Source organism: Phallusia mammillata, chromosome 2, assembly GCF_965637545.1.
Source record: "Phallusia mammillata chromosome 2, kaPhaMamm4.hap1.1, whole genome shotgun sequence".
In the NCBI taxonomy this organism is placed as follows: Eukaryota; Metazoa; Chordata; class Ascidiacea; order Phlebobranchia; family Ascidiidae; genus Phallusia; species Phallusia mammillata.
The window spans coordinates 21449579-21461498 of NC_137253.1; the positions used below are offsets into that span (position 1 = coordinate 21449579).

The following is an 11920-nucleotide window of genomic DNA, read 5'->3' on the forward strand; positions in this document are numbered from 1 at the left end:
GAGATTCTCGAGAAATGGATTTTTAATTTCTCGTTTCTCGAGAAACGAAAAAGTCGAGAAATAGAGGAACCCTAATCAGGAGTCAAAAGCTATTTTTATTTGTGGGTCTGACAGCGATGCGCAAAAATTTCGCCCTAGTTGCACTCAACAAATAAACAAAAGATCATACTTTTACAAATGCAAAATAGCTGGTAGAAAAATTTTGAGTCTGTCACGAATGGTTTTTGGTATGTCTTGTTTCTGCTAAAACAAATAAGTCAAGAAGTCGAGCAACCCTAACAGCAACTAATAGTGTAAATAAAAGAATTAAACGAAACATGTGTCTGCAGTTGTCTCACCAGCCAAGCGATTCTTTTGCAATTAGGTCCAACAAAACATAACAATATGTGCTATAAAAGTTTTGCGAGATAAGAATGATTGGGTAAAAAACTTTTTCTTTATGATTCTAAAAGTTATTGCTGGCAATCACTTGCAACAAACTGTGTAAATACCTCCAGTTTTAAAGTTTTGGCCATGTTTTTTTAGGTTAAAATGTCTTCATCTAAGTTTTATGCTGCTGAATCCAGCAGTGATACTGAAGATTCCTCTTCTTCTGATGATGATGAAACTCCAGTTACCACCTCAAGGTCAAAACCCACCACACAACGTGTGTATTTGCTTAGTGATGATGAGGTAGAAACACAAAGAGTTGTGAGAAGTGGAAAAGAGAAACGTTGGGAAGGATTGCAAGACATCATTAAGCTTATGCAAAATGCTAGAAAAATTCGAGACATGTCCCGCTTGGCTGATGAGTTTGATAACCTTTGCAAACTGTATGTGAAATCCAAAAATGTCATATTGAAAGAAGGGATACCTCGCTTTTATACGCGAAATCTTGTTGAAACTGAAGACTACATCAATGAACTGTGGCAGGATAAGGAGTTTCGCAAGAAGACCAGCAAGTTGAATTCTAAGGCATTAGGGAGTATAAGGCAAAAGTTGCGCAAATATCTAAGGGATTTTGAGACGCAAGTTGCTGATTATAGAGCCAACCCAGATGTGGATGAAAAACCTGGAGAGGGTGCAGACCAAGATGATAGTGATGAAGAAAGTGAGGGGGAAAAAGAAACTGTACAAGATATTGATACATTTTTGAGTTCTCCTATTCGATCAGCTCCGGTTGTTGATCCCAAAGCCCAGTATGATGATGATGATGATGACGACGATGACTCATGGCTCAATGACAGTGATTCTTTTACTGATGAGTCGGATGAAGGTGAGGCGGGTGGAAAGCAGCTCACTGCTGACTACTTTCTCAAAAAAGTAAAAGATGATGGAGGTGAAAAGGCTAAGAAAAAGGACAGACAGCGCGATACCAAGTCCAAGAAAAAAGATGAAGATTGGGAAGAGGTCAAACGTGTGGGAAAAGCGAAGGTCACCCTTTTTGATAAAGATACCGAAATTACCCATGTGGTTGTTTTGAAGAAACTTAGTGAAATTATTTTGAATCGTGGACGTCGTTCGACTGTTAGAAAGGAGCAAGTGGATTTATTGAAGCAGTTACGACAAGTTGCAGAAGATAATGACCTTGGTCCTGCAATGGCTATTAGGATTACATTTGATTTGGTGTCTGCCTATTTTGATTACAACTCAAAAATTTTGGATTGTATGAAGTCCGAGCCATGGAATGATGTTTTGCAGTTTGTTGAAGAGGTTTTGGATTCACTTGAAGAACACCCAGACATTGCAATTGGTGAAAATATATCGCAAGAGTCTGAAAATGTAGCAGATAAAGCAGCAGGTTACCGTTTGAATGGCAGCCCAGTGGTCATGGTAGAGAAATTGCACTCAGAATACATAAAGATTTTGCAAAATTCTGATGCTCACTCAACAGAATACGTAAAGCATTTAAGAGAGGAATCCAGAGTTATCAACATAATCAATAAACTACGAAGACATGTGGAACGCATTGGCTCTTCCCAAAATATTTGTAACACATACATGTTGATGGTAGAGTATGTATACTACAAATATGATCACAAAGCTGTACTCCAAGATGTTGTCCCCGGTGACAAAGTAGAAAGTACTGAGTCGCAGGAGACCTCTTCTGATGTTATGAAAAATTTGTGTCAGTATATTTATACCAAAGATTCCTCAGACAGATTGAGGACAAGGGCTATTTTGCATCACATCTATCACCACTGTCTTCATGATCGTTGGTATGAAGCTAGGGATCTTATGCTTATGTCTCATCTCCAGGAAACTATTCACTTTTCGGATGTGCCAACTCAAATTATTTACAATCGCACTATGGTCCAGCTAGGTTTATGTGCCTTCAGGCGTGGTTTAATGAAAGAAGCCCACAATGCATTGGTGGACATCCAGTCTACTGGAAGGGCCAAAGAACTGCTGGCACAAGGTTTGCTTTTGCAAAGACAAGGTGAAAGGATCAGTCCTGAACAGGAAAAGGTTGAAAAACGACGTCAGATACCTTTCCACATGCATATAAATTTGGAGTTGCTTGAATGTGTTTACCTGGTGTCAGCCATGCTTCTTGAGATTCCTTATGTTGCTGCTCATGAATTTGATGCAAGAAGGAGAATGATTTCCAAACAGTTCCACCATCAGTTGCGCGTCAGTGAAAGGCAGTCTCTTCTTGGACCTCCAGACAACATGAGAGAGCATGTTGTTGCAGCTGCAAAGGCTCTTAAAATGGGCGATTTTCGGGCCTGTCTGCGCTTTGTTATTAATGATAAGATGAACAACAAAGTCTGGAATTTGTTTAATAACAAGGAAGGGGTTGTTAAAATGCTGGAAACCAAAATTAAAGAGGAGTCATTATGTACATATTTGTTCACATATAGTCAATTTTACGACAATATCAGTCTGGATTGGTTTGCATCCATGTTTGAACTGGACAGGGCTTCTTGCCATCGCATCATCAGTCGCTTGATAATAAATGAAGAGCTTTCTGCTTCATGGGATGAACCATCATCCAGCCTTGTACTTCATCGCACAGATCCAACAAGACTGCAAAATATGGCCATCCAACTTGGTGAAAAGGTTTCAACACTAGTTGACATCAATGAAAGAATTCTGGAAGCAAGAGCTGGTGGTGGTGGGTTTCAAAACTATCGCCAAGATCAGGGTTATCAAGGGAATCGCTACCAAGGCAATCGTGGCACAGGCAACTATTCATCGAACAGAAGTGGTGGATATCAAGGCAATCGTGGATCTGGCTACCAAGGTCAAAGAAGTGGCTACCAGGGCAATCGAGGAGGTGGTGGTTATCATGGTGGATATGGTGATTCTTATGGGGGATACAGAAAGGATGGTTATAAAGCCCGCTAGAACTAAAAGTTTGTTTGACAAAACTTTGCTGCATACAGTTTATTGGGAGTATTTGCTAAAAAAAATTCCTGTATAATTGTTTCTAACAGGAAATGTTTTCCATGTTTTCGCTTTTGCATTGGTTATTGTAAACAAATAACAGCAAAATTTAATTGTGACCCTAAAGAAACCTAATGTAATTTGTGGAATGGTTGTTATCAGATGTTGGTGGTTGTTTGTTGCCCTTTTTTGTGTGGAAATGAATTGTGGTAAACAGATGTGAAAATTACTGGACAGATTTAAAAAAGAACTTTTGGTACCCTTGTGCTTTTTTTTATTGTATTTTTCGACAATCAGGCGGCAGTCCTAGAACTTAAAATTTCCCTTTGTCGTTCACGGGATTCGAACCCAGGAAACTCCCGGGGAGGAAACCCGATCAGGTTTTGTACATGAGTCAGGCGCGCCAGGCCATTCGGTTAAGTTCCCTTGTGCTTTTGTTTGTTGTCAATCTTAGTGTGCTTATCGAATGTCAGCAGTTGTACATTTAATCGCTTCAGATAAAAACACACACAAATCTTCGGTGAAACAGTCGAACACGAAAAAACGGGTCAAACCCGCATTTTTCAAGCCCACTTACATGCTTTTTTTCGAGATGAAGCTGAACAAGGCTACTTCATCAACAAAAATATTGTTTTGAAGTTATGAAAGTAGCTAAGGAAATTGTAGGCTAGACGCTTGATCGTTTGTCAAATCACTTTTGGTTTCAAAAGATAGATAGCCTGTACACATAATTTGTCAAACGTCTTGCAAGCATGGTGTGTATGCTTCCAGGGCTGTGTATTTAGTAGATATATGCCCACTTAAAGTTTTATAATCTCTTTGGGACGGGTATCGACTGGATAACGAAAATCAAATCGACATCGTGACGAGATTTCGATATATATTCAACATCGCAAGGACGTTGTGTACCTGCTGAGTAGGTGTGCATCAGGAGTGTGTTTTGTATTTGATTTTTTTGTTTACGACGACGAAACTACGGGAAAAGTTTTGAAGCTACTGGTAACTGATCGAGTTACCAAAAAAGTGAAATTACGACACAGTTGTGACAAAATGTGTCCGAACTTTTATACACGCTGCAATGACCTTATTATAAAGAAAGTCCCCTGTTTATGTTTTTACGGATTGTCGTGACATCATTAATATTAAACAATTCCACAAGGTAAAAGTAGTCATCAGGATATTTGCAATGAATTTTTGCTTCTTGTTTTAGAAATATTTCCTTATAGTTTTGGCACCCTGTGCGCATGCACATTTAAAATGTTTTGGGAAACACTGTCGTTTTGATCAAAACCAAAGTATATCAAAACAGGCGGCCTTGGAACTGGAAGAAACGCAGGCTGTTGAACTGTTCTAGTGATTTTAAAGCCCCACGTTTAACTGACCACAAGATGAACCGACAAATTGTTGGAAGTTTGGGACAGCCTAGTCAAGAATCGCGTAACAATCAAAGTTTGACATCAAACAGTCAAACTTTAATGCCACAGCAAATTCATCATGGCGTGCAGCAGGTATGGAGTGATGTATCTATAGATATATATATACCTTAAAGATTTTGAAAGAATTAGGGTTGCAGCTGTTTATGATATCATAATTTATATGTACGCTGTTTAATGTTTAATTCTGCAATGGTTTTATTGGTAGTTTTGTAATCAGCATATGAATCATGACGATTAATTTTCGTTGTGTGTTAATCATTCAGCAGCATTATAGTAACCAAGCTATAGCTGTTTAGTTGATTTATTTATTACTTTAATACTCTTTGAACTGATTGTTTTTTGTTTTTCTGATTTTATTCATGTAGTATGGTTTTACGTTTGTAATTTTACATGGTGCTCTTTTGGGAATCTAGTTAAACACGGGAGGATCACTTCATTTACCGAATCCAAGTGGATATGGTCAACAGCAGAGACATGTTCAACCTGCACAACACAGCCTTGTGGCATACAAAAACCAGTATGCCATGCAATCACAATCCGAAGCCAGTGGGGACAGAAACAGTAATTTTTGCATCATTTTTTGTTTTTCGAACCTGTTATTTCCAGATTGCGATATTATTACTTTTGAGCTATTGTTTTTATTACTACAAAAGTGGTTATAAAATTTAAACTTGTTGATCTAGAGGTAAATTTTATTTTTATGGGCATGCAATAAAAAATGTCACCTATACCTTCTGTGCCATCCTAGTTGGGGAACGTTGTTTTAATTATTAAGGTATCTTGCAATGATTGTTGATGCTATATGTTCACTTCCAAAAAATGTATATTGATTGTTTTATTTACATGCATCAATTGCGTGATCTATTAATTGCAGATGATAATGAACAACAGGAATTCCATAGACCAACTGGTGTGCCATCAAGGACTCCGGTAAAAATTATATATGTAAGAGGAAAATTGGTTCATATGCAATAACTTTCTTTTTTTAACAAAGGGGCCTCCATCTGTCGGTACACCCTACCACCTTTCATCAGCAACCCCCCGTACACCGAGAACACCAGCAGACTTTGGAGTTGGTCCCCCACAACTACAGTATGTTTTGCACCTTTTGTTATAAACAAACAAAATGACTATGATTTTTGTGCAGTGAGAACAAACAATTTTAAGTACTTTTAATGCATTTATGTAAGCAATGGCAAGTTAAAGTTTATTTTTGTACCTTTGTTTAACGGTCAAATTTTGCAGAAACATTGTCTCTACTGTAAATTTGGACACCAAGTTGGACCTAAAACGAATTGCTTTGCACGCTAGAAATGCAGAATACAACCCGAAGGTATGTTTTGGCTTATATAAAAATGTCAATTTATCTAATTTCTTTCTTTTTTCTGTTTAAAACGAGTTTGTTAATACTGTTTGGACGAAAAAATGTTTGAACTTTTTTTAATTTTTGGCAAGGGTTTGCTGTAACAACAATTTCAAACAGGAATTATATATTATGCTTTTGTTGTGAACAGTAATGCTTCCAGGGACAGTTAACTTTTCCTAACACTGAGGACAGGGGTCGGATATCTTTTCATTTAACAATAAAGAATTAACTCTGCTGATATTACATCATAGTGTTAAAACAACCTTATCATGCATTTAAAAAAAATTAGTATGCCTTATCACACAGCAGAAACTCATTAGGTTGTGTTTGAAATAGAATAAATATTGTGTACCTCTTACATTTAAAATTATGTTCTTGGATTGGCTCTCTTATGGTTACTGGTAAACATGTCTGCAAATACTTGTGATTTGGGACCACTTTGTTTCTGTGTGCTCAAACAAGAATATATGTTTCAAAATCCTAGGAAAAGATAAAGCTTAAATAAAATTTGGCAACAAATGTTTATCTGCTGTAACTACAACAAATGGTAATTGTGGTATATATATGATTTAATAGGACAATGTGCATAACAATTAGCAATGTATAGAAAAGTCATCTTTAAAGTTTAAATTAAAAACGGTGCTGTACTTGTAAAGTGATGGTCTATAATTTGTAATATATTGTTGTTTGTCATCAGCGTTTCGCTGCTGTTATAATGCGCATCAGAGAACCAAGAACCACCGCCCTAATCTTCAGCTCTGGCAAGATGGTGTGCACTGGTGCAAAGAGTGAGAATGAATCTCGGCTTGCTGCTAGGAAATATGCTCGGGTGGTCCAAAAGCTTGGCTTCCCAGCCAAATTTCTTGACTTTAAGATTCAGAACATGGTGGGCAGTGTTGATGTGAAGTTTCCTATTCGACTTGAGGGACTGGTTTTAACACATAGTCAATTCTCCAGGTATGTTCGTAATTTGTGTTTACAAGTGTTGTTTCCTACATGAGATTTATTTCTTTAGTTTTTGTGGACTGCATGTTTTTTTGCAGATGCAATTTACATTTTTTTGAATATGTGATTTACTGCTGTTTTGATTTACTGATGCAACAATTGATACAGTTTGGATTCACAACTTATGTCTTTAAAAATGAAATAGAAGATTAAACAGAATCATCTGTGCTGAATTAAGCACTTAACACAGTTCAGTGCTGGATTATCTGTTGGCTTCAGTTTTGGTTTTGTAAATCAAAAAGGTTTGCATTAGAACTTTGCATCTCTTGATGTTCAGGATGGCTTTCAGAATTATACTTTTCATTTGACAACCAGATCAAGCATATATTTTTCTGTCAATATGATGTTGTGTTTAAAAACAAATTTTGAAGAATTATTACTTTGCAGTTACGAACCTGAGCTCTTTCCTGGACTGATATACAGAATGGTGAAGCCTCGCATTGTCCTCCTAATATTTGTTTCTGGCAAAGTTGTTTTAACTGGTAAACATCATTTTGAAATGCTTGATGTTTCAACTCACATGCCTTTAAATTTAATAAAATCCTTGTTATGCAGGAGCAAAGGTTCGTCATGAAATTGATGAGGCATTCAACAACATTTACCCAATTTTAAAAGGATTTCGCAAGACATCATGAGCAATGCGCCTTGGAAGTTAACTGGATCTTACTTTACATTATCTTAGATTTGAGGTCTGTTCCTGCCTTAAACATGCCTACACAAAGTTTGTCAGAATATGTGCACAGCAGTGCAACCCAACAATGACGTTTCTGATCAAGTTGCAATTTTTGTTACTTTTTCCTCAAACTGGCTACAGTTTAAATCAGGGGTGTGCAACCTGAGTCCCATCGATTAAGGTTGTGCAGCCCGCGGAGACTCAGAAAATTTCTCATATACTGGCAAACGAGTCCAATTATTCTACATTTTTGAGCATATTAATGCACCCGGTGCTATTTTTTTGGCAATATGTGGTTAGAATCAAACGCTACTTATACTTGTAGTTAAGCATTTGGGTACACAACAAATTAAAATCACCTTGTGTTATATAAAGGTGCAGCCCGCGATCTAATCTTGGCAATTGTATTTGGCCCCACAGTGACAAAGGTTGCACACCCCTGGTTTAAATGGTTCAAGTGCGGCCCTTATCACACATGTTTACATGCAGTGCAAGAAGGCATGTGGTGAATAAATTTGCAGCAAAAGTATAATTTCGGGATTATGTGGTAGTTAACTCTGAACTTACTTGTCTTTTTTCCTGTTTTTCATGCTTTTTTATTTTCTCTGCCAAATAAAGTACTTGAATACATGTCTTGGCCTTTAAGTAGGTACTATTTGGGAACAAAGTTTCCTACAGTGTACATGTTGCCAGGTTATGCAAATGCATGTGTGCAGCATACATGTTAGGAGTTCAAAAAGTATGCACAACCCCTACCATATAGTATTGATATTCAGCATTTCTGCACCCCTAGGAACTATTCCTGTTTGCAAAATACGAAAATATATTTATCATTTGCATCGGAGTTATTTAGTTTCAGGTAGTAAAAGTCAATAAAACAGAAAGGGTATTTGATCACCAACTTGGGGAAACCAGTCAAGTAGACAACTAAATCCGACCACCCTGTGTGCAAAATAGCTTGAAATTTGGCAGGGAAAAAACTGAAAGAAACAGAGCGCCAAAAGGATGGAGAACACACGTTGTGACGAAAAAACACATAATTTAGGAATAGTAACTGTCCAACAAAATTACAGGCAATTAAAATTCTAATTTGGTTGTGCTTCTTGTGACTTGTTGGTTGTTAGAACTTATTCATATTGCTTCGTTTTCTCGACAATACACAAAAACCTCCCTTACTTCACGCCCATTTATTGACCAATCATTAGCTGTCACGGGTCAGAGATTACTGTTTTCGAGTTCATGTGACAAATTTTGCCCTCAACGAATTGGCTTTGCGGCGTTTAGCAAACTACCTATACTTACCCAAGTGTTATTGCAGATCGCAAGTATGCAATCATCTTTACGGAATTTTATTTTGAGGGGCAAGGAATTGAGGTAAGAATGAAAAATCTTGTAATAACAAATGTTAAACGAATCAAAAATGCAAAAACAATTGTTGTGTGTATCCTTTGGCACATAATATTTTTTACATAATTTTACACAGGACTATTTCGTACCGCTGTTTGGCCCTTCAAAATGAACCCATTCAATCATTCTTACCAAATACACAAGAGAGAGCTGATGTAGAAGCAGCCCTGAAATCAGTTCAGTCAAAAACTGAAGAAGTTCCCATTGTTATTGGGGGTGAAAAATTGTGGACTGATGATGTGCATTACCAAGTTATTGTAAGTTTCAGTTAAACTTTTTAAGTAGTGTTATTGTAAAGGATGTAGATGATATAAAACTACTGTCTTTTTTGCAGCCATACAGACACCAGAAAAAAATTGCCAAGTTTTCTTATGCAAACGCCAAGTTGATAAATGATGCAATTGAAAATTCTATTTCAGTGCGAAGAGAATGGGAAAGCAAACCTATTTCAGACAGAGTACAAATTTTTTTGAAAGCAGCAGATGTACTGAGCAATGAAAAGCGTCCTCAGATTTTGGCGACAACCATGGCTGGACAGGTAGGTTTGCAGGATTTTTTGTTTTGAAAAATTTAGATTATGTTTTTTAGGCAAAAACCATTGTACAAGCTGAGATTGATGCAGCCCCAGAGTTGGTAGATTTCTTACGCTTTAATGCACATTATGCTCTTGAATTGCAAAACCAACAGCCAATAAATCCTGACCCTACAATTGAGAACACAATTTCATACAGAGGACTTGAGGTTTGTTCCATTGGTTTTCTTTGTCCAGCTCTAATTTCTTTCAATGACTAAAATGTACACAGGGATTCGTCGCAGCAATCTCACCATTCAACTTTACCGCTATTGGAGGAAACTTAGCAGGAACCCCTGCAATGATGGTGTGATGCAATGTTGTTTACCAAAAATAAAACAGTTTGACACTAAACTTTCATGATTTGCAGGGAAATGTTGTACTGTGGAAACCAAGTGACACTGCAATGCTGGCTAGCTGGGTTGTTTATGAAACTCTGTGTGAATGTGGACTTCCACCTGGTGTTATACAGTTTCTACCAGCAGATGGGCCAACATTTGGTGATGCTGTCACCTCATCAGAACATCTTGCAGGGATTAATTTTACTGGCAGTGTCCCGTAAGTTTATTTTTGTATCAATAGTGTGTGTTTTTAAATTGTGCTATTGGTTATCAGAGTGCATTTTCATTGTGGTATTGGTTAAAAAAAGTAATTTTGTTTTGGTTTGAGTTGAATTGATATGGTTAAATATATTTTATACTGTTTGTTTCAGAACCTTTACTCATCTTTGGCAACAAGTTGGTGCAAATCTCCCAAAATACAGAACTTTTCCGAGGTTGGGAGGTGAATGTGGTGGAAAAAATTATCACTTTGTCCATTCAACAGCAGATGTTGAAAGGTTTGTTTCAGAAATAAATTGTCAGTTATGCACACCATTCCTAACAATTGTTTGAACAGTGTTGTAAATGGAACCATTCGATCAGCTTTTGAGTTTGGAGGTCAAAAGTGTTCAGCATGCTCGCGTGCATACATTCCCAAATCCTTGTGGCCCGAGGTTAAAAAAGGTCTTCTTGAAACCATTAAGGAAGTAAAGCTGGGCAATGTATGTTTGCTAATCTTTAAATTTTGTGTTAACACAGTAATGCTGACAGCAACATAATGTTATAGGCAGATGACTTTAGCACGTTCTTGTCTGCTGTGATTGATAAAGCTTCATTTGAAAGGAACAAAAAGTATCTACAACATGCCAATAGTTCTTCTGATGTGGAAGTACTTGCAGGTGGGAAATGTGATGACTCTGTTGGTTACTTTGTTGAGCCAACTATAGTGGAATGCAAGCAACCAGATGACAAACTAATGAAAGAGGTATATAGCATAAATGCATAAATATTATGGACTGTTGCAATGTTTTCAATGCAGGAAATATTTGGACCTATTTTATCATGTTATGTGTATGATGATGACAAGTACAAAGATATTTTGCAACTGATCGACTCCACATCAGTTTATGGTCTTACGGGATCAGTTTTTTCCAAGGATGAGTATGTTTAAAATTAAAAGCCAAGTTTTGAAATGACATTGTTTGAAATGTGATGATTTTGATTTCAGAAATGTTGTAAAAGAAGCAAGTAACCTGTTGAGAAATTCGGCTGGGAACTTTTACATAAATGACAAATCTACAGGATCAGTAGTTGGTCAGCAGTGGTTTGGAGGTTCCAGAAAATCTGGTACCAACGATAAACCCGGTGGACCACATTATATTTTGAAATGGGTGTCCCCGCAAGCAGTTAAGCGATCAAAAGTTCCACTGAAGGAATGGAAATACCCCTCAATGAAGTAGTGGAATTCAATGCTGCTTTTCTTTGTAGTACGGTGTACAGAAGATACCAAAGTAGCCATGTATTTGATACAGAACATTGTTTTTTATTTGACATGGAAATGCGTGAGAACGAACATTTTTGCGTTATAACTTCTCGTGTCTGTTTGACAAATCGTGGTTATAAAATACAAGGTTGTAAGAAATCAGTAACAGCCTTTACATGTGTTATTCATGAAAAACTTCAAATAAAAAGTCACTGAAAAGTGTATGTTATTTGTCTGTGAAGGAATTGTAAGTCAAACTTGGAAGTATATTTCCGATGCGTTTTTTTTCC

At 37.0% G+C, this 11920-nt stretch overlaps 3 protein-coding genes across 3 annotated transcripts; all 3 read left to right on the forward strand.

Annotated features, from left to right (window-relative positions):
- Window positions 1-504: 504 nt before the first annotated feature.
- LOC145214552 (eukaryotic translation initiation factor 3 subunit C-like) lies at window positions 505-3628 on the forward strand. Its single transcript, XM_080083103.1, has one exon. The coding sequence runs from the start codon at window positions 532-534 to the stop codon at window positions 3328-3330; it is 2799 nt and encodes a 932-aa protein (XP_079939229.1). The 5' UTR covers window positions 505-531; the 3' UTR covers window positions 3331-3628.
- Window positions 3629-4574: 946 nt separating this feature from the next.
- Window positions 4575-8479, forward strand: LOC145214557 (uncharacterized). The gene is made up of 8 exons (XM_080083111.1): window positions 4575-4877; window positions 5219-5366; window positions 5680-5735; window positions 5800-5897; window positions 6051-6138; window positions 6869-7128; window positions 7564-7658; window positions 7732-8479. The coding sequence occupies exons 1-8, from the start codon at window positions 4758-4760 to the stop codon at window positions 7809-7811; spliced, it is 945 nt and encodes a 314-aa protein (XP_079939237.1). The 5' UTR covers window positions 4575-4757; the 3' UTR covers window positions 7812-8479.
- Window positions 8480-9003: 524 nt separating this feature from the next.
- On the forward strand, window positions 9004-11854 carry LOC145214554 (delta-1-pyrroline-5-carboxylate dehydrogenase, mitochondrial-like). The gene is made up of 11 exons (XM_080083107.1): window positions 9004-9223; window positions 9333-9513; window positions 9591-9794; window positions 9845-9997; window positions 10060-10134; window positions 10198-10385; window positions 10540-10665; window positions 10725-10869; window positions 10935-11132; window positions 11187-11308; window positions 11376-11854. The coding sequence occupies exons 1-11, from the start codon at window positions 9177-9179 to the stop codon at window positions 11605-11607; spliced, it is 1671 nt and encodes a 556-aa protein (XP_079939233.1). The 5' UTR covers window positions 9004-9176; the 3' UTR covers window positions 11608-11854.
- The last annotated feature ends 66 nt before the right edge of the window (window positions 11855-11920 follow it).